Source organism: Mixophyes fleayi, chromosome 6, assembly GCF_038048845.1.
Source record: "Mixophyes fleayi isolate aMixFle1 chromosome 6, aMixFle1.hap1, whole genome shotgun sequence".
NCBI lineage: Eukaryota > Metazoa > Chordata > Amphibia > Anura > Limnodynastidae > Mixophyes > Mixophyes fleayi.
Window position 1 is genome coordinate 175677031 of NC_134407.1, and position 22328 is coordinate 175699358.

The 22328-nt window shown below is 41.3% G+C and overlaps 1 protein-coding gene across 8 annotated transcripts in view; it reads right to left on the reverse strand.

The window, feature by feature from the left end:
• The window catches only part of TANC2 (tetratricopeptide repeat, ankyrin repeat and coiled-coil containing 2), a 347174-nt gene that overhangs the window by 97991 nt on the left and 226855 nt on the right, over positions 1-22328 (reverse strand). For all 8 annotated transcript variants that reach the window (XM_075177370.1, XM_075177371.1, XM_075177368.1 and 5 more), the window contains 2 exons: positions 19003-19074; positions 9907-10089 (listed from right to left, as the gene is read on the reverse strand). In XM_075177370.1, coding sequence (XP_075033471.1) covers positions 9907-10089; positions 19003-19074 — 255 coding nt within the window. The remainder of the gene's footprint in view (positions 1-9906; positions 10090-19002; positions 19075-22328) is intronic.

Here is a 22328-nt window from a genome sequence, read left to right on the forward strand (position 1 = left end):
CAAAAAAACCTCACTGGCAAGTCAAGTAGCCACAAACAAAGAACAAAATCAAAGCACAATGCAGGTGAATGTGTGTATGTTATACACACACACACACACACACACACACACACACACTACAACATTAAAACCACTGACAAGTGAAGTGTATAACAATGATTATCTCATTGCAATGTCACCTATCAATGGGTGGGATCTATTAGACAGCAAGTGAACAGTCAGTTCTTGAAGTTAATGTGTTGGATGCAGAAAAAATGGACAAGGGTAAGGATCTGAGGGACTATGACAAGACCCAAATTGAGTTGGCTAGACGACTCCCAAATGGCAGGTCTTGTGGGGTGTTCCCAGTTTGCAGTGGTTATTACCTTACAAAATCAGCCAAAGGAAGGACAACCAGTGAACCCGCAACAGGGCCATGGGTGCGAGTGGGGAGGGAAGACTAGCCTATCCCACAGAAGAGCTACTGTAGCACGAATTGCTGAAAAAGATCATGCTGTCTATGATAGAAAGGCGTCGGAACACACAGTGCATGACGGCTTGCTCTGTATGGGGCTGCATACCCGGAGACCGATCAGAGTGCCCATGCTGACCCCAGTTCACTGCTGAAAGCACCTACAATGGGCATGTGAGCACCAGGACTGGAGCATGGAACAATGGAAGAAGGTGGCCTTGTCTGATAAATCACGTTCTCTTTTACATCTTGTGGCCGGGTGCATTTGCATTGTTTACCTGGGGAAGAGATGGCACCAGGATGCAATATGGGAAGAAGGCAAGCCAGTGGAGGCAGTGTGATGCTCTGGGCAATGTTCTGCAGGGAAACCTTGAGTCCTGACATTCATGTGGATGTTACTTTGATACGTTCCACCTACCTAAACATTGTTGCAGACCAAGTACGCAACTTCATGGTAACAGTATTCCTTTGTAGCAGTGCCCGGCCACACTGCAAAAATATTTTGGGAATGGTTTGAGGAACAGGACAAAGAGTTCAAGATGTTGACTTGGGCCTCCAGATTCTCTAGATCTCAATCCAATTGAGCATCTGTGGGATGTGCTGGAAAAACAAGTCTGAGCCATGGAGGCCAAACCTTGCACCTTACAGGACTTAGAGGATCTATTGCTAACGTCTTGGTGCCAGGTACCACAGGACACCTTCAGAGGTGTTGTGTCAGCAAAAAAATGTGGATAACCAAGCATCACAGAACTTTGACAAGCTGAATTGTTAGAAAGGTGTCATCATATGACAGTGACAAGGTGAAAGCCACTGAGCTCTTCAGTATGGACAACTCTACAGCTATTTTTTGACCATGGAGATTGCATGGCCGTATGCTTGATTTTATTCATGTTAGCAATGGGTGTTGTTGAAATGGCCAAACACACTACTATATAATAAAATAAATACAAATATTATATATATATATATATATATATATATATATATATATATATATACATATACATATATACACACACACTCATATACATACATGTATATACACACACACACCCACCCACTATAAATATGTCGACTTTAGTTGTTTCTGAGCTACCACTTTCTTGATGCACATTAAAGAAGGAGATGTTAATGAAGCAAACATGTATTCACTGCTTGTAAACATATATGACATGATGGCTGAGAACGGTAGCCACTGCAGCGCAGCAAGACCTGGATTGCCAACTCCCGATGTAGGGCAAGATGAAAGCAACGGTGACTCTGCATTCACCAATGTTGCAGGGACCCCACCTCCTGCTTATAACAAGTTCTCCTCCCTCCACCCACTCCTGTACTATTTTTGCTTCTCTCCCCCTCCTTTCTCCCCAAACTGTTCTCTCATCCAGTTCCTGTGTGAAGATACACTACAGACAGGGACAGAATTTGGAAGATAAAACAGAATTACAATTACCTAGATAAGAGTTTGGGAGCTGTATGTAGATCCAGAAATGCAGTTGTACAATATTTGGAATTATTATGTTACTCAAAAGTAGGTAAAATGTAACATTGTAAACATAAGCTAGAACGGTATATTTAAATGAACAAACACACAGATGAAAATTAATTCTCTACTGACTGTTTTTTAATTTTGGATATAATTAACTATCTGTTTTTTATCCTTATGCAAGGAGGATGCACAGAATGACCTACTGGGTTCTGCATACAATTCTTAGTACCTGTTCATATGTTCTGCATGTACTTACCAAATACACAGTGGAATTTATCTTGTTTTGTATGGTGGATGATGATTTCTCATTATCTGTTATTACGCATGTATGCACAAGGGCACAGTATTAGCATTGGATGGTTTGCTGTGCATTTGCTTTTATTCTACATATATAAAGTACACAATTCTTATGGTAATGGTTTGTATAGTGTATACATGGTAGACCATTTCACTTTAGTCTTGTCTCATGCTAGCTGTGTTCAGTCAATGTAAATCTTCCTCATTCCCCAAAATAAAATGTAAAAATAAATAATTGCATTCAATCCCCCTAGCCAGAACTCTGGGTCTACTACTTGCAACCATTTCACCGTAGCGCCGTTCCTTATGCAGGCTGAGCCAAAACAACAAAGAAACCAGAGCTGGGCAGGTGGTTAGGTGAACAGGAAAAACAATTAAGCTGGGTACACACTACAGAAGACGACTGCAGGTGACATATCGGTAACGATTTTACCAACGACTGAAAGTCCCGCTGATCAAGCAGATTTATATGCACACACCTACACGATATAACTTCAGATCTGTGCTCTACATCTCTCATAACCATCGGCTGAAAAGATTGTGGCTGTGCACGCTCTAGAGATCGCCTGGCCGTGAGTGCATGCACACTTCCACATTTGCCCAACATCATTCCATCAAAGATTGTGATTTGTAAGAATTTTATAAAATAAAACAAGCGATACAATGTGCTTTGGTAATATAAAACATGATCGTGGGAGTGTGCACACTATTGCAATATTTTACTAAACCGTCCTTCATCCTGGGATTGGCATTATAATTGGATAAAAAAAAACCTGTAGTGTGCGCCCAGCTTTACAAACCACAATCTCCAGCAGAGTCCCCAGAAATGGTCTGCATGTAGCAGCTCCAGCTAGTGTCAGGGGCATGTTTGTAAAGTATTTATAAAGCTGGTATTGCAGCTTTAATTGACATTAAAGAACAACTACCCATATGTTGTCAAGTCTCCCTTCTGTACAGATTTTTCGCAGGACAGTCCTTATTTGTAGACCTTGAAAGGGGTGGGGGTACTCATTCAGATCATGGATGTGATTGTGTGGAGTTGTATTAATTTTGAGTGCGGTTTGTCTAAATCTCAGGTGAGGCTTACTTTATCCTGATTTTGCCTGGATAAATGTAGAAAGGTATTCCATATGATTTATCTAATTGAGGTTTAATGAAATAGCTTATACTTAGAATACTTAAAAAAAAAAAAAAAGATTAAAAACATGTACTTTATAAAAAAAAATATCTACAAGCGTATGACTGGATTCTAAACCAGTAACAGGTTGCTTGCACACTCCACGCGATTACTGCTTCCTTGCACTGTCTCCAGGCTATAGTATGCTTCCTGGTAGGATCCAAGCCTCTCTCTGGTTTAGACATCTGCACGTCCCTTAGTCATACCCCATGCGTTTCGCCACTCGGTGACTACCAGGGGAGCTCTAAAGGACAGCGCATATGCAGTTGGCTAAATGAGAGAGAATTAGATCCATCCAGGAAGCTTACTATAGTCAAACTTATACACGTATAAAAACCATTGATAGCCTTGTTTATAGTTTTATAAATAAATACATGTTTTAATCCATTTATAAAGTATATAAAATAAAATTACTACACGATCATATTCAGATGAGTGCCCACTGAGAATGGGTCACCAAAGGGGATCAATGTACTTTTAAAAACACATTATTTCATTTATGCATAATGTGTTTGTTTTGAGATTTCTACCCTATTGGAGTTATAAGATTAAAAAGGGGTTGTGCAATATAGATTATGTGCCTATATTTATAACAATACCTGCCATAAACAGCTGGTGTGCTAATGTATAAGTGGTAAATATGATAACGTGTTCATCACCATCAATAGAAACACTAATAATAAATGATGTAAACAAATACAGCATAACCTTTCCCATGAGAATCTAAGTAACACGTATTACAATGACTTCAATGATCCATTAATAACCCCTGCACTGAAACATCTAACGTTTACATTATGACTTACACTAAAAGTGCAGTCTAATCAACAGCAAAGGAAAGTGTATTGTAATAGGACTATACAAGGGAAGGAGACAATACTACACCGACATATAGTGGTCATATCAGCATGACGATGCTGATATCTAAACACGACTGCTTTCCCATCTAGTATAAAACCCAACGACGAAAGCAGCTTGGCCCGGTTCATCCTCACACATCCCTTAAACTGATTTGCATGTCTCCGATATACAGCCTGGAGGGTTTAATAGAAGATTTGATGGTGTTGTGCAGAGCAGACACAGAGGCAATCATTTCACATAAATAAGACCAACAGGGACAAGTCTAGCCTGTGTATGATCTGGCTACAGAAGGATGCAAATGGTTTAGGTATGCTGGTAATGTAGCTGAGGAAAGGATCTGCATGCCTGGGATTACAACAGCGTGAAACATCCCCTGTAGACGTCACTGGGACCCGCTACTTGCCGCGGAGCTAGGAAGCAGCACGTCACTCCTCCTGATTCTGACGCCCTGTTACACGGCTGGTCCTTATCATTCCTTCCGGTGCTCCAGAAGACTGTGCTGTGTGCTAAGCCTGCTGCTCAGCAGAGGCCACTGCCAGAATATTCAATAAGCTGAGCAGGAGTTGGGAGGCTAAATTGGTTTAAAGAAACAATGTCGTCTACCCTTACACGATTAAGGGCTGTGCTGATAATGTGCTGGGAATGAACACTGCACAGATAGATAATCTTATACACCTAACATACAGCCTACGTCAAAGCACCACAATATAGCTTTGCCATTACGGCACACAGTGGAATTGTCTTACGGATTCTGAAGATACCAATTCAATCCAGGGGGTTAACAGTGCAGTAAGGAGGGAAGGAGAGGAAACATTGTTCCTCCAAATACTTTAGTTACAGGAACTGAGTTTTCAAGACAATATACCTGCCAAAATGATCCATTTCACACAATACACAGTGCTCTGCTTTTCCCTTCCAAGAAACTCCCCACAAACGAAGATGGGCTAAGCAAAGTAATTAAAAAAGCCATTAGCATCAAATATTTATTTCAGCCCAGGTTAAATCATTTGGGAATCAGAGAAAAATAGGGAGTACAGAACTGTAGGAAGGATCAGCAGGTATGTCCCAGATGATGCCGGAAAGGTATAAAAAGGAAACTAATATAATGCAAATGAGCCCAACAAGAAATATTATATACATACACACGTATACATACATACACACGTATACACACATATAATAAAAATAGGAGGTTCTGCAAAATCCTCATTTCTTGGAAAAAAAACCCAGAAAATAGCTTCATGTCTTTCTGCCTCAGGGCCACAATAAATGTGCTACTCTGATAAAAGTAAAGCTGTGCTGTGTGCGCAGAGTGGCTCTGCTATACAGATTTGTGCTTCTCTGTAATTTCCATACATGTTCACCAGTACATCATCCAATCTTCTCCAGCACTCTCATCTGTATATGTCTGTATTTACCTAGCCATCTAACTGCAGCTTAAATTGATGATTGGGGACTTCCCCTGTATTCTGGGTAATTCTTTTGATTTCCAGCTCCGGTAGATCATCTCTCCTATCCGTTTAGGTCGCAGGAGATGGCTGTACTTCATTAGTACATTATTTCTATAATATTACCTGGGATTTCCTCCAGTCATGGAAGTGGCTGTATAGCTTATGTTGTTTCCTGTTCTAGGTGACCTCTGCTGATCCCAGGAGTCTTTCGAATGTTAAAAAGTAAATTAAAAAGTCTTAGGGTTGGGGGGGGACTAACCAAAGTAATTTTTTGTTAGCAAGGTTTATTTTCCCCCAAGGATACCAATTATATGTGAATGGAACTGCAACACCTGAAAGGTTGAGTTCTCCCACCCCAACACCCATTACCATTCTCCTGGCTATGATACCCACACCAAGCACTCAAGTCCACCGCATTTCTTAAACTGGACAAATAAAGAAACCGAGGATTGCCAATATACCAGCAACACCTTCTCCAACGGTGAGATCCATTCTACACAACTCTATGTCATCTTATCGCCTAATGCACACATTATGGAAACAAGAACATTATATGGTATCTCTATGTATTCAGCACAATCTGCAGCTTAATGCGTCAGTCCTCTGTTTGGTATATAGGGTATTATAAGATATTCTGTAGTAAATAATGTCTTTGGACAGTATAAATTATAACCCAAAATTTCAGGGTGACAGTTTTATTTGGGAAAACTTTGGATGGATTTCGAATTCTTGGGAGGACGTATACTTTAAAACATAATTACAGATCTGGGTGTAGCAAGTAATTTTTTTGTGCTTGGAATTTCCAGTTTCTTCCGCAACAGTCATTGTTGTATTTCTGCATGTAAAGTTTCTTGTGAGGGGACTGCTGGTCATACGTGTTGTAGAAGCTGTACATGCATGTGCGCACCTGTGTCCACACTTAAACTGCCCACTAAGTTTAACAGCTTAAAGTTTTGGGACAAGTCTCTTTCTGTATGACATTGTAACCTTAGACAAGATAAACAAGTCAATTCAGGTGAGGTACAAGCAGGAATTGTAATTTGTGCTGAAATTCTTTTAGTTACACAAAATGGGTGTAAATTGCATTAAAAAAAAACAAAAAACAACACATAAAAAGTGCATTTTCGTCCATATGAGGACCTGTGCACATCTGGAGATGTGTTCACTTCTGCATCAGCTACATATTTGCCTGGTTTACAAGTCACCATCATTATATGCACTATAGCAAATAAAAAGTTATGGCTCCTAACAGATCTGAGGATGAGGCCGAAATCCATGTAGAGCAACAGCCTGAAAGATGGATGATTTCTGCAACCCTGGAAGTGCCCAGTATTCCATGAGATGTAATTATATGCAGACCATCAGCACCATTGTTCTCCAATCTCTGCTGCATCCAGGGGTCCAAGTTGTAGATACTTCAGAGAGCCTCCCATTATCCTCCTATAATCCTCCACCATTCATCTGTTACTGTCTATACTAACAAGCTACAAATGATGACTTCACTATCCTCTACAGAGGAATTTAGAAGTGGCCTTGTTCCAAATTCACCAATCAGCTACAGACTGATGTGTTCTGCAGAAGGAACACACATTCATGAAATGTCCCTCAATTACTGAACGCCTGCATTTCATTTCAGCAAGTTTCTCATTTTTTACAAAAACCGACTTACTGCCGCACAGTATACATAACGCTGCAGATCTTTTATCACAGGTACAGATGATCCACCATTTGTCACAACCCCTGCTGCACCCAACACAGACAAGACTTCTATGCTGTTCTACTCCATACAATGTGATCTATCTTGTTACACTGCAACAGCTACCCACGTAGACTGCTCTGCAATTGTACTAGCAAGCGGCTTATCCGCGCACGTATACTACTAATCTACATGTCCCTGTAATAAAGGAAGGTCTGTAAGGTATTAACAATTTAACAGTGTCGGAAAGGAACGCACAGCGCTTATATAACACAGTGCCTTGCTGCAAGGGATGCTGGTTGCAGAGTCTGTATTGATCCCTAAAGCAGAATTTACGGCATAGTGGCCCCTCTGGGAGGTATATAACGTGGCTCTGTGTGAGTCAGACCTGCAGAGCCTCATTAGACAATCACGCCAGTTAAGGCAATAAGCAAGCCTACATACAATAGACACCGACAGCTTTTCAAGCAAGCCTACATTTAGGGATAAACCAATTTTCTGTTCATTAAGTGTTTACAGACGTTGCATTAATACAGCACTGAGAACAAATTAAGTGTCAAACAGCACCACCTAGCAAATGATCGCATGTAGAACTGCTGTGTTGTCAGTGCTATCGGCTTCATAGTTCAAATGCACCGGTCGGCTCCACACAGTGAAATCATATTTTTTGGGCTGAACTAATAATTACGATAATGCAGCCTATTAGCTCACTAGCAAGAAAGTGTACGAGTGATGTCACTGATGCCTAATAAATTGATATGCAGCATTAACAGCCTACAAATTGGCTGACTCCACTGCAATGCATTACAGCAGGGCAAGGCCATCTTGGTAGTCAGCGAGATAGTATAAACTAACATCAATGACAAGAGGTAGAGGAGACAGATACAGGATATCACACACCAGCACAGGATTTAAGACATTATTATATCATTACTATGGCAACAGATACATTTTTTTTAAAAAAATGTAAAAACGTTAAATAGAAAACCAAAAAAACATACCCCTTCAAAAACATTAATCCAATATGAATACTACCATACCTGTGTACAAAAAGTATAACTTCTAATCAGTCAAAGTAGAAATTAGAATTGTCAATTTACAGAGCAAGTAAAGCCCATATTTCACATTAATATACAGCAAAGTCTGTATGTATTACTGAGCTGAATAATGTACATGAAATACCCAAGTCAGTCCAGCATGCTCTTACGCTTCACTGCAGTGGATTGTTATGTTAGGAGAGAGCTCCTTCTCTGACTAATCAGGATGAGTTTGAGCGACAACTTTGTAGAGCTGATGTACAGAAATGCACGGTGTGAATTTCAGCTTTTTGTCCTGCATCCGATCCTGTGAGGATAATGGCCAATGATGTAGGAGAAGCTGCAGCTGTCTGTAATGGGATGTGTAGGTCATATATCACTATTTCAGAGAGCTGCAGTGGAATGTTAACATGTTAAATGTAACACTGAACAATGGATTTTACCTTTCTTAATTCACATCTGAAAAGTAACAATTTAGGGTTTGTTGGTTCCTTAATAAAATAAAGGTAATCTTTACATTAACTTTGATAAAATAAAAATATCAAACAGTTGAATATGGAATTACATTTTAATTTGCACGAAATGTACCTTAAATGTCATCTTGAAAAATTATCAATATTTAGAACATTCTAAATTTGCGAGATGAAAATCTATAGCATTAATTGGCTATGTTAGACCTGGCGTGTAACAGCATGTTCTGTAATAACAACCTACATGGGGTGCTACACATTTATTCACAGTCAGAAGACATGTTATCAGCAAACCGTAATAATATGAATAATTGCCTCTAAATGTTCAGTAGCTCTTGGTAGAGTGCATTAGGAGTTCATATTGAAACAACTAAAACAAAAAGGTAAAAAACCCAAAATAGCATGAGAAGTAGCAATTTGATAACTTGTAATTGTTTATGGAACACCGATTCCCCAAAGCCTTATACCAAGTAACTGAAAGTCATCTGCAACAGAACCATATTATCGAATTGCCATTATCCAAACGATATTAATGTAACTGTATCAACCACAGATTTGGTTGTGATTTACTCTCTCTTTATAATAGTAAGCGGTGATCGCAGTGGGATACAAGTTCTGAAACACAGTTCATACTTTACAGAACAACACACAATTTAAGGATAGAAAAGCAGAAGAACTTCAGGCAAATTAAAAGATTTCAGCAACAAAATCCTTTTTCCCCAAGTAGAAGCTGGAGATCCACACAGATTAAAAACAATTCCACCCCACCAGTTGCACTACAGTCCAATCAGCTGTGCCGACCATGTGCTTTCAAACGTCTACAGGCTTTAATGCCTGGAGAAGTAACCATTACAGCACTGGTGGGGTTTGTGTAGGTGCAGAACCTTTAATATTGCCTGGCCTCCTCCTTTAAACAGTCTGTCCTGTAGTTAATGAACTACAAGTCCCACCATGCTCTGCCAGGCGGTGCCATTCCTTACCGGTTAGTTTCTTGACAGGCTGCAGCCGCACACTGATGGCTTGGTGGGTAAGCAGGGGGGAGGAGGGCAGGGAGCGGGACATGCCCTCCATCATGCGTATATGCTGCATTCCCTCGGTCACAGGCAGGGGGGTGATGGAGTAATCTGGCTCAAACGCACAGTCGTTCTCAGAGGAGGAGCCACCTGTCAGACATAAACAAGTTTTAACATATTAACATATTAACATTTTTCCCAAAATCACTGCTAAGAAACATAACAAACACTATAGTAAAATGTGAGCTAAAACTCATGATAACACAGCCTATACATTTGCTAGGCAGGAGTGACATCACTGAGGTATGAGACACTTGTACCTTATGCCTCAGGGCAATAACTTAATTAGTTCTGGCCATAGATTTAAAAAAAAAAAAAAAAAAACAACAATTTTTATAGTTTGTTGAACAAAACAAGAGTACTCGTATATCCAAGAGGATCTATGCAAATACTCAAGGAGCTATGTTTCTAATAAATGTGTCCACTAGAGGCACCATTACACTGGACTCTCTAGATGTCAGCCAAGGGAGCATTATATAGCTCCTAGTCACGATAATACATACAGATAAGGACATCAGATATCATGCACAAAATAATACGACCATAGGTTTACTGAATATTTATAGAAAAATTGCTATATCTTGTAAGATACTAACGGACATTATTAATTCACAAATATAAGCCACAAGCCTCTGCACTTGCAGAATCTAGAACTAGGTCCAACAGTACACTGGATGAATTGGATCTTGCAGGTAGCAGTCTTTGCTATCTGCACAACGTGTGCTAGTGGTCGATTTCATGTAAGCATTGGGCACAGCCCACACAATGGTTGCCTCCATAGAGCATGCTCACTACTAAAGTAACACAGTTCTTCTCTTGTACCGAACAGAATTGCTGCTGTATCTGTCTCCTCATTTGCACAAAATTGCAGCTACCATACATAAAAATACAAGACAGATGTATGGGCACTTTGCAAAGCAGTGGTTTGACTATAATGCCTGTCAATCAAATCTGTACAGTCCAGGGAGGAAATGTATCAAGCTGAGAGTTTTACAGCGGGTTTGAAAAGTGGAGATGTTGCCTATAGCAACCAATCAGATTCTAGCTGTCATTTTGTAGAATGTACTAAAAAAATGATAGCTAGAATCTGATTGGTTTTTCAAACCCGCGGGAAAACTCTCAGCTTGATACATTTACCCCCAGGCCTCCAGAGGTGCTTCTGCCACCTAAACATCCAGCAATCAGGACACACAACTGGATCGCACAGTGTGTGACCCTCCCCCCATCAGGATGAGAGGGCAACGGGTGAAGAAAGTGAATATAAAGTTTTGTCATCATTTCCGCCAAGGCATGTAGGGGTTTCTCTCAGTTGTGAAGAATGTTGACACTACATACATTGTAATAATAATAATAATAATAATAATAATAATAAATAATAATAAGTCAGTGGGCACACAAAATAATGTTTTGAAACAAGATAGCAGTTTGATGTGTAAAATTAACCAAAAACTATAGACGTGAAAAATATGTAAATAATGGTACAAAAATATAAATAAAAACATTTTAAAAAAATAAAACAAATTCAAAACAATTGATGTGTATATTATTTTTAACTTATTCTGAACAGATAAAACCACAATCTGGCACATGAATAACAAAGAAAAGTCCCCCCCCTCCTGAAAGCACTAGCTAGAAATCTCTGTTTGCTATAAACACATTTCTTTTTTTTTTGCAAATAAAATCTAAAAAAAATCTCTAGATAATCTTTATGGTGTAAATTCTGGGAGTATTTATAAACACATTGCATGGATTTCAGTATATTGATAGCAAATACTCTACAAATGTGTACGGACTAAGAATATTTATACATAAATATCTCTTATCTCTCTTTTGTGGAAGATAGGACAACTCATTGCTATAGCAGCATTCTGGGAATTCAGCCAACTGGTTAATCTTTTCCTTACATTATTATCATACAGTTTTATGAGATATTTTACCAATGGATGCAAAACATAGATGAACTATAGAAAGCAATTTATATATACACAATAAAATGACAGGTCTATCAATCACTGAGAAATTACATATGGGCATGCTTGGTTTTATTAAAAGTCGGTATTCTCAGATTTAAAGTGTACCTTTCAGATACACACAGTGAAGGTCTCAATTTGTGGGGAACATCACACTTATCAGCAACAGAAAGGAGCATGAGATCTCCCGGACTCCCGGGAGAGCAGGCAAATATCCCGCATATGGCAAAATGATGTGAATCACATCATTTTGAGGAGCATGTTGTCATATGCAGGATATTTGCCTGCTCTACCCGGGAGTCCAGGAGATCTACCCGAATTTCGGGAGTCTACCGGACATTCCGGGAGAGTTGGCAAGTATGTTCTAAGTTTGTGGAGATATTTGACAATGACTCTATTAGGGGTCATTAGCTAGGGACAAAAAACTAGAATCCATTAGCATTGCCTTCAATGAAAGAGCTGATTTAGTTAACACACTCAAGATACAAGGTCTTCTTCGTAGGAGGAAGTTGCTGGTACCGTTACTGGACCCTCCTCAGACAATGTGGAGACCCCTCATCACGCACACAGCGGAACAATTATTTGTACACATCACAGTTCCTGGACCGCTTTTGTTATCTAAGTGACCGGATATCAATAATGTGCTGTTCTGACTTTATCATAAGATATGAAAAATTTATCATCATTTACCAGGCTTTCTGATGAGGCCACTAGACCTAAAATGCACAGTAAATTTTGAATTTAAAAAGGCATTTTGTGACATTCATAAATGTATGTAAATGTTTTCTACTCTGGATAGATGATGGTATTTGGATGCACACTTTCCCAAGAAAGGTAATTCACAATTGGCTACAGATATCAGCAGATAACACGTGCAGGAGGTACGTGCAGCCAACAAGATTTTCTGTCCTGACTGATAATATTGTAATCACTGCAGGAGACTGGTTCTGGAGCCACCTGTAACATTTTTGCAAACCTGGTGAACACAAGAAAAATGCCTCCTATACATTCATATTTTAAGTGAATGTAGTTTGTAACTCTCCGATACAAAATCACTTGCATTCTGGGTACTTTAAGAGCGTTTGCAGCATTTAGATGTGGTGTTTTGTGGCCTTTAGAATTTCAGCTTAGTGATACCAATCATAACGGCTAAGATTTAGGTGATGTGCATCTGATTATACACTAGGTGGCAGTATAGCAGAGCCTTCAAAAGACAGTATGCAGCATATGTCACCCACTGAGAAGTGAACACAAAACTGATGTCATCACAGTACTTAAAATATTAACTGTGTAGGAAAACTATGAAGAGGTTCATCAGCCTGACTGAACTAGTTTCCAGTCATGCAGTAGTAGGAGTCACGAGTATATGTAATGTTATACACTTCAAACAGAACACATTTTTACTCATCCATGCAATGTTCAGGCCTGTTCCAGATGAATAGCTGTTTCCACCTGTCACTTTTACATGGTCTTTGTTAAAAGAAGAATTATATAACAAAGTCAGGAACATTGTTCCCCGAGAACAGTATTATACACATTACACTGCTTCTACTGCAGCAAGGGCTTCTAGGAATCCACTTCCACCCCACCATGGTAAAATAAATATTTCTAGGTGTTAAAACCAGGGTAGCACCACATTTTTGGTCCAAGAGCAACAGTGGGACATATTGCTACCACTTGAAATGAGTACTAAAACTTATGTGGGGGACAGAGATGTGTGTGTACTACAACAAAGATGTGGGGGAGAGCCATCATATGTAGTGGGAGTGGTTGTGTCACATAGGACCCCAACCATGACATCCCCTTGTAATACATTCCAGTACCTCACCTCTGTACCAACGCATCCCCTCCCCCTCCCTCACAACTGTACCAACGCACCCCCCTCCCTCACCTCTGTACCAACGCATCCCCTCCCCTCCCCCTCACCTCTGTACCAACGCATCCCCTCCCCCCCCCTCACAACTGTACCAACGCACCCCCCTCTCTCACCTCTGTACCAACGCATCCCCTCCCTCACAACTGTACCAACACACCCCCCTCCCTCACCTCTGTACCAACGCATCCCCTCCCCCCCCCTCACAACTGTACCAACGCACCCCCCTCTCTCACCTCTGTACCAACGCATCCCCTCCCTCACAACTGTACCAACACACCCCCCTCCCTCACCTCTGTACCAACGCATCCCCTCCCCCTCCCTCACAACTGTACCAATACACCCCCCTCCCTCACCTCTGTACCAACGCATCCACCTCCCCCACAACTGTACCAACGCACCCCCCCTCCCTCACCTCTGTACCAACGCATCCCCCTCCCCCATCTCTGTACCAATGCATCCCCCTCCCCCCCTCACCTCTGTACCAACGCATCCCCTCCCTCACCTCTGTACCAACGCACCCCCCTCCCCCACAACTGTACCAACGCACCCCCCTCCCTCACCTCTGTACCAACGCACCCCCCTCCCTCACCTCTGTACCAACGCACCCCCCTCCCTCACCTCTGTACCAACGCACCCCCTCCCTCACCTCTGTACCAACGCACCCCCCTCCCCCTCCCTCACCTCTGTACCAACGCATCCCCTCCCCCTCCCTCACCTCTGTACCAACGCACCCCCCTCCCTCACCTCTGTACCAACGCATCCCCTCCCCCTCCCTCACCTCTGTACCAACGCATCCCCCACCTCCCTCACCTCTGTACCAACGCATCCCCTCCCCTCCCCCTCACCTCTGTACCAACGCATCCCCTCCCTCACCTCTGTACCAACGCATCCGCACCCCCTCCCCCACCTCTGTACCAACGCATCCCCTCCCCCTCACCTCTGTACCAATGCATCCCCTCCCTCACCTCTGTACAAACGCATCCCCTCCACCTCCCTCACCTCTGTACAAACGCATCCCCTCCACCTCCCTCACCTCTGTACAAACGCATCCCCTCCACCTCCCTCACCTCTGTACCAACGCATCCCCTCCACCTCCCTCACCTCTGTACCAACGCATCCCCTCCACCTCCCTCACCTCTGTACCAATGCATCCCCTCCACCTCCCTCACCTCTGTACCAACGCATCCCCCTCCCCCACAACTGTACCAACGCACCCCCCTCCCTCACCTCTGTACCAACGCATCCCCCTCCCCCACCTCTGTACCAATGCATCCTCTCCCCCCCTCACCTCTGTACCAACGCATCCCCTCCCTCACCTCTGTACCAACGCATCCCCTCCCCCTCCCTCACCTCTGTACCAACGCATCCCCTCCCCCTCCCTCACCTCTGTACCAACGCACCCCTTCCCCCACCTCTGTACCAACGCATCCCCTCCCCTTCACCTCTGTACCAACGCATCCCCTCCCCCTCACCTCTGTACCAACGCATCCCCTCCACCTCCCTCACCTCTGTACCAACGCATCCCCTCCCCTTCCCTCACCTCTGTACCAACGCATCCCCTCCCCCTCCCTCACCTCTGTACCAACGCATCCCCTCCCCCTCCCTCACCTCTGTACCAACGCATCACCTCCTTGTTGGTATGTAGCAAAACATACCAATACAGGAAAAAAATATTACTGAAATAGTTCTGCCCAAGTCTCCCTGTATCTCCCTGCTTTCCACTGGTTACAACAAATGTCATGTGTCAAGTTGTGTATCGCTGCTTCACATTAACCGATATGGGTGCAGGATTCGTGTGTTCAGTGAACATGTCTGCTGCACCATTTTTTCATGACTATATTTTATATTGTGCTGTAGCTATTCCTTGGCTGGATCAATATTCATTAGTCCATCCATTAATATTACTGAGGCAGCAGTTAAATATCTCTCTGAATGTTTCTAAATATTTGACCAAGCTATTTAATTTCTTTTTTGCACATTATGGCTACGAAAATTTCAGTTATTGTAACACACATCATGGACAGTATCTAGTAAATATAAATTGTCCCAGTGATTTCGCTGGGAGGTTACTGAAGTTATAAAACTATGCACTGCAGACAAGGACTGGCTATATCTCTCCCTCATAAATTATATATATATATATATATATATATAGATAGATATAGATATACATTACCCCCACAGCTCCCATACATGTGGGCATCTTCATTCGAATATCAGAGTATCACCGTGTCCAGGGAGCAGTGAGAGAACGTTACATAAAATGAGGTATAACACCAAAGATGGACTGGTGTAAGAGCAGGGGAGAGCCCTGGTGCTCCCTTTCACTAACCCCTCCAGGCAGGATGTGTATAATTCAGGGCTCAATGAAACGGTCAAAAATGTTGGAGCCAGCTCAGAAAATTAGGAACCAGGTGTTGTCCTTTGGGCCGTGTACAGCATGCATGCTGGGGGGGGCGTGGTGTTATCAAACACTGGGAGTGTCTATTCTAAAATGGGTTGGCCATTCTAAACATGTGCCATACTGGTGTCACTTATTACACAGATGAGTAATTATTAAGACTCATCAAAAACAGCAAGAAAACATTTGTCATTATAATTCTACATTATTCTCAGAGTGTTAACTGTAGGACACATGCCACTTCCACAGTATTTAAGAAATGCTTAAGAGCTACAACTTTAGAAGTCAAAAACATGCCCACATTTGTTTGGCTTTTCTTGACTGTTAAGCTATCAATCTGCATGTATGTATAATCTAATATGTTCTAAGTCTGTGATAGACGTATAAGTATAATGAGAGACCAGGCTTCACTGCGCATCCAAATGAGTAGGCAGCAAACCAACTACCATAAAAGCCTTTTATTGTTTCACAAATAGGTTCATGGTCGAATAGTAGAGCAAAATGACTGGTAGAACAGAAACATTCCCAGTATACGTTAATGGTTATACTGCTTCATAAAGACTCTGATGCTTGATATGAAATGTCACCATTCCTCCACCAATCACCGTGCTGCGCTATTTAACCATGAACCTATAAACAAATAAAAGGCTTTCGCACTAATCAACCACACAATGTGGCAAAACATTTTCACTCTGTATTTATCAATGGCTCTCAAACTATAGAAGGATCAAATACAAATCGGTATGCTAATTAATAAAATTAGATTTCAGGTTCCTACCAGAGGATTATAAATATTCTGTGTGGTTTGTCAATATTGGTGCTAATTTGGTCACAAGAGATATGGGTTTATATATGAACAGCGTAAAAAGCTTTACCCAGATTAATATAAAACTAAAAATAGCCAGACAGCTTGAAATTCCTGGAAAGAAGAGGGCTGATATTACATTTCAGTATTGCAGAATGAAATATATCCTGGAAGAGTAACCCAATTAGTGCGAGTCCCCAGTTGATGGATGAGAACAGGGAGTAATGCCTAGGATTCCACTGAACACTTGAAAGTCGCCTTGTCTATTAACCTCAGTAAAACACTGGGACACTCCATAACATGACAAGTTATTTTTCAATCTTAATTCCCTGGCACTATTCCTCTGAATAGCAACTTGGATGAGTAAACAACTATTCTCCAGGTGTTGGAACATTTGTGTTGCCCAAGAACAGTGGTTTCAAGAAGGCATTGTAAAGAGAATATATACTCTTGCTATAGTTAAAGGTTTGTTTTTTAAACACATGTTCTACAAAATATATACGGGCATTACTTATTTGGAACACAGAATCTTTATTTCTCTGTATCGGTAGAATCATTAAAGATGTTGAGCGTCTTCTGACAGCCCATAAGAAACACCATGTCCCCCCAAGGAATCTTTCGGACCCCACAAATACCAAATGCAGCCAGGGAGGGAAGTGTAAACTCCTGCTGAGTATGTTTACTGTGAACTTAGGCCCTTATTGTCCAGAAGCTACGGCCTATCCAATCAGGCGTTGCATTTATTACACACCACCGTACTAACAGGTTGGGTCCTTCTAATCTCTTTGTCATCAGTATCAGAGACTGTATACTGGTAATGGATGGGTCTCATTGGACCAAGGGCACTAAACGGAAGGGTAGACTGTCCCCTTAACCTAGACAATATATTTTACTTTTGCAGTACAAGGGATAAATCATTTTATCTACCATTAGGTTTGTATGTTCTCCCCGTGTTTGTGTGGGTTTCCTCCGAGTACTCCAGTTTTCTCTGTCAGTCTAAAAACATACTGGTAGATTCATTGACCCCACTGTGTCTGGGGGCGTGGTAAGGAATTCAGAGTGGAAGCCTTAAAGGAGCAGGCAATGATGTGACCATTACATCTTCTCTGTACAGCACTGCGTAATATGATTGGTGTTATATAAATAACCAATGCAAGCATGCGGACAAGGGCCTTCTGACCTCTTTGTCTGTCTGTATTATCCGGTATTGCGTTATTATGGTGTTTGTTCCCAACTGTAAAGCGCTACAGAGCTTTCTGGCGCTATATAAATAAATGGGGATGATAAATAAGATACAAGTGACACCTAGTGGATAAAATGATAGCAAAATAGGCATTATCAAGCTTTGGGGAAAAATCATCTCTCAGGCACTCATCATCTCGAGTATGTTTTTTTGTTGTCAAAAGAGATTTTTCTTTGAGCCTTAAAATATATATGTTTGACCACAAGAATATGAAATGCAGTATAACAATAAAACGGTTACATTTCCAATTTTCAGAATTATATTTTCTGTGTCTTTGTGTTACACTTATTTCTTCACCACCGAATAGAACAGTCATTCTCAGTTATTTGCACTGTCAAATAACACGGTTGCTTATAGGCATGGAAAGAATTTGGAAAATTAATATGGCATGGTCTGCCAGCTATACTTTAACCCACTACCTCTACATTATCTGTCCTTTTTATAAACTTTAAGATGCCACCAGACTACCTGTGATAACCCGACATACTTACACGGCATGCTAAAAGTCCTCCAGCATGCTGTGGGACTCTCCACAAGCACCTGAAGACACTATTGTGGCACACAAATGGTAAGTGAGAGTATGTATGTATGTATGTATGTATGTATGCATGCATGTATGCATGCATGTATGTATGCATGCATGCATGCAATACTGAATCAGTGCCTGTATAATCTCTGCATGGTAGAGACCTCAGTGCTTCTTCTCACCTTGTGATGCTCGGCCGTGGCGGGAGTCTACACTGTGCTGCCTGCGGTCCTGTGGCTCCTCATTGCCCCCATCTAGAAAAGAACAAAAACAAAATACAGCGTTAATGTGATAGTGGTCATCTGTCCAAGATACAGACATTATACAGCTTGAATCACTGACATATCTATTACCCAATGCAAACGGGTTCTGGATGTCACCGCTATGAGGAACATCACCTTTGGTGACCTATTAGCGAGCACCATTGAGAATCAGGTCAAGATTGCGTTCAACAATCAGCAAGGGAACATTGAAATTCTATAAAACTATATGATAGGCCTCATATGCTTTCTGGCCTGATTAGAACAATATAGAACATTAGATCAAGCCCAAGGGCTGAGAGCAGGATCTTACCCTATGGAGTTCAGGGGTCTGGTATTATAAACAATATTACAAATGCCTACATCAACATGTACACGGTCATATGCTATCCTGCAAGGTCATCACAAAGATGTTTGAGCCATAAAACAATCAGGTCTGCAACCTGTTTGCACAGAACTTCAATGCCAAATCGTAAGTTAATAATTAAAATGGACTGGGCACTAATTAGTAATATCAGGCAAAAAAAAGAAAGAAAAGAAACAGCAAGCATTTTAAACTTATTATTGAGCCTCATCCACACTGCTGTACAGTAACCACTTTATGGATGAAAATTAAACTTGGTAGTAAAAGATAAAGCTTGTAATAAATCACACGCTAGTTGTGGTGTAAATGATGCCTTGCAGTGGGGCGAGAACTGATTGATAGTCTGAGATCATGGCAATACACAGGATCTCTCTGCAGTGCAGCCTTGTCGTTGTAGCTTCTTCCTCTCTTTTGTCTGTAATATCATGAAAATATCTAAAATTTCATTTTATCTTTTCAGAACAAGAGTTTAATCTTCTAGATAGTCTATATATGGTATTATTGTGATTTTGAATGAGTAATTCCATTTGTTCAGAATGAGAAAAAAATATTTTTTCATGTTGAGTTATTCCTTTGTTGTATGAGGGTTTTTTTTTCCATTTATCAAAAATCAGGTAATTTAGAGACTGAACTAGATGTACTTTTACTTGTATAGATAGATATTATAGCTGCAGAACGATCCATTTACATCCTGACTGTTTCTTGAAAACTCTGTCCCCGAATGATTAACCCACCTAGTAAAGCACTGAGGGACACATGGTGTCCCACAGCTCCTTCCATACTTATGGCCCTGCTTAGACTGCTATTGAATATGTCAGAGCTGAGAACAGCGCCTCACACAGACCGTGTGTTCTGTGCAGCCGACATTGCATCACACTAGGGAGATCAGAGGAGTAGGAAGTGTTGTGCATTCCGCACCTTCCCCTACCCTCCCATCCTCTCCATTATTTGTAATACCAAAATTGCCTCCATTCCCCAAGTTCGCTACTTAGGAGCCATCCTTGATTCCTCCCTCTCGTTCACCACTCATGTCCAATCCTTCACCCAATCTTGTTGCTTTCATCTATGCAATATAGCTCGTATCCATCCCTTCCTCCCTATTGATACCACCAAAATACTCATCCATTCTCTGATCATTTCCCGCTTCAATCGATTTTCAATGCTGCAGCACGAATAATCTTCCTCTCTCACTGCTCTACTTCTGCCTGCCCTCTGTCAAGCTCTTCCTCTGACAAAGAATCCTCTTCAAGCTTTCCTCTCATCTACAAAGCCCACGCTAGTTCCATAGTCCCTTATCTCTCCAACCTCATCTCCATTCATACTCCCTCTCGCCCTCTACGTTCAGCCAATGACCACCATCCCACCTCCCGTTTGGTTACCACATCTCATTCCTGCTTACAAGATTTCTCCCAGGATGCTCCCCTTTTATGGAATAATCTCCCTTGTTCTATCTGGCTGTCCCCTAGCCTGCAAATCCTTAAAAGATTCAAAACCCACCTGTTCAGACTCACCTACCCTTCCTCCGTCTAACCTCTCCTTTCCTCAACCCCTTTCATATCCTTCCTCACTTATTTTCTTACACCTCACCCTCTGTCTTCCTCTCCACCTCATATCACCAGCCCTTATTCTTTACTCCCTTGAGATTTCTAGTCCCCTCACTGTTCTAGTACGCCCCCTTCCCCTCTCCATTTAGTTTTCTAGTCTCCTCAGCCCGACTCTCCTGGTATTTCCTGTTAGTCTGCCCCTTCCCCTAATTGTAAACTCCAGTGAACAAGGCTGTCTATTCCTTGTGTCCTTCACCTCCTGTGGCTCCTGGAACCCCAGCTTCATTCCTCTACCTTGACTGGGTTCCTGGTCTCCTCCTCTCCCCTTCATTACCAGCTCTGGTCCTGCTACTTGCACCCACCATGCTTTAGGTCACTCCTCACCTCTACTTGTACCTCTCTGACTGGTCTACTTGTCCTCAGCCTGGTTGGCTATTCTAGTTGTCTACTTATATTGCACTTTGTTTTGTTCTTGTTGTAGTTCCCTATATGCCGTGTATTGTTTTCTCCTACACATTATGTACGGTGCTGCAGACCCATTGTGGCATCATATAAATAAAAGATAATAAAAATGAATGTAATCGCCCTCCTTTCTCTGCAGGAAAGACAGTGTTTCAGGAATCCTGACTGACAAGTAAGTGTACTTTGTGCTATTAGTGATTAATTGTTAATTAGTAGTGTGTGGCCATTGGTACTCCCATGGATAGGTAGAGGGAGGGATGTGTGTGTGTGACATGTGTGGAAGCCTAAGAGGAGTTTTGGAGTACATGAGGAATTAGGGCACGTGGACTATTTTGTCCTGTCTCTTTTTCATTAAATGTATTGTTCTTACTTATTACAGAGATTCAAGGTAAAGGGCAGCACCTTTTGAAGGTTAGAAGGCAGGACATGAAACCCATGAAGTGTATCTGGTTGCCCATCACTGTTCTAGACTCTCAATGGACTAAAAACAGGAGTATGCAGAAAGCACAATATAAAACAGACATTATAAAAGAAGCAAAAGAGAGTTAAAAAAGTGTCTAAAAATGAAAGCCAAGATTTATTTTAAAAAAACAGAGTGAGGAAGGATTTATATGCTGTACAGTGAATACATTTGGCCATCCTGCAGCTACTGTGAATGCAGTATAATATATATATATATATATATATATATATATATATATATATATATATATATATATATATATATATATATATATATATATATATACACACACACACATATACATACACACACACACATACACACTACTATTTGGGGAGTTTGCAGTCTATTAAGGTTCTCCAAGTATAGACCCTGGGTCAGGCTAATGAGTATAATGTGTTGTACAATGTGACAT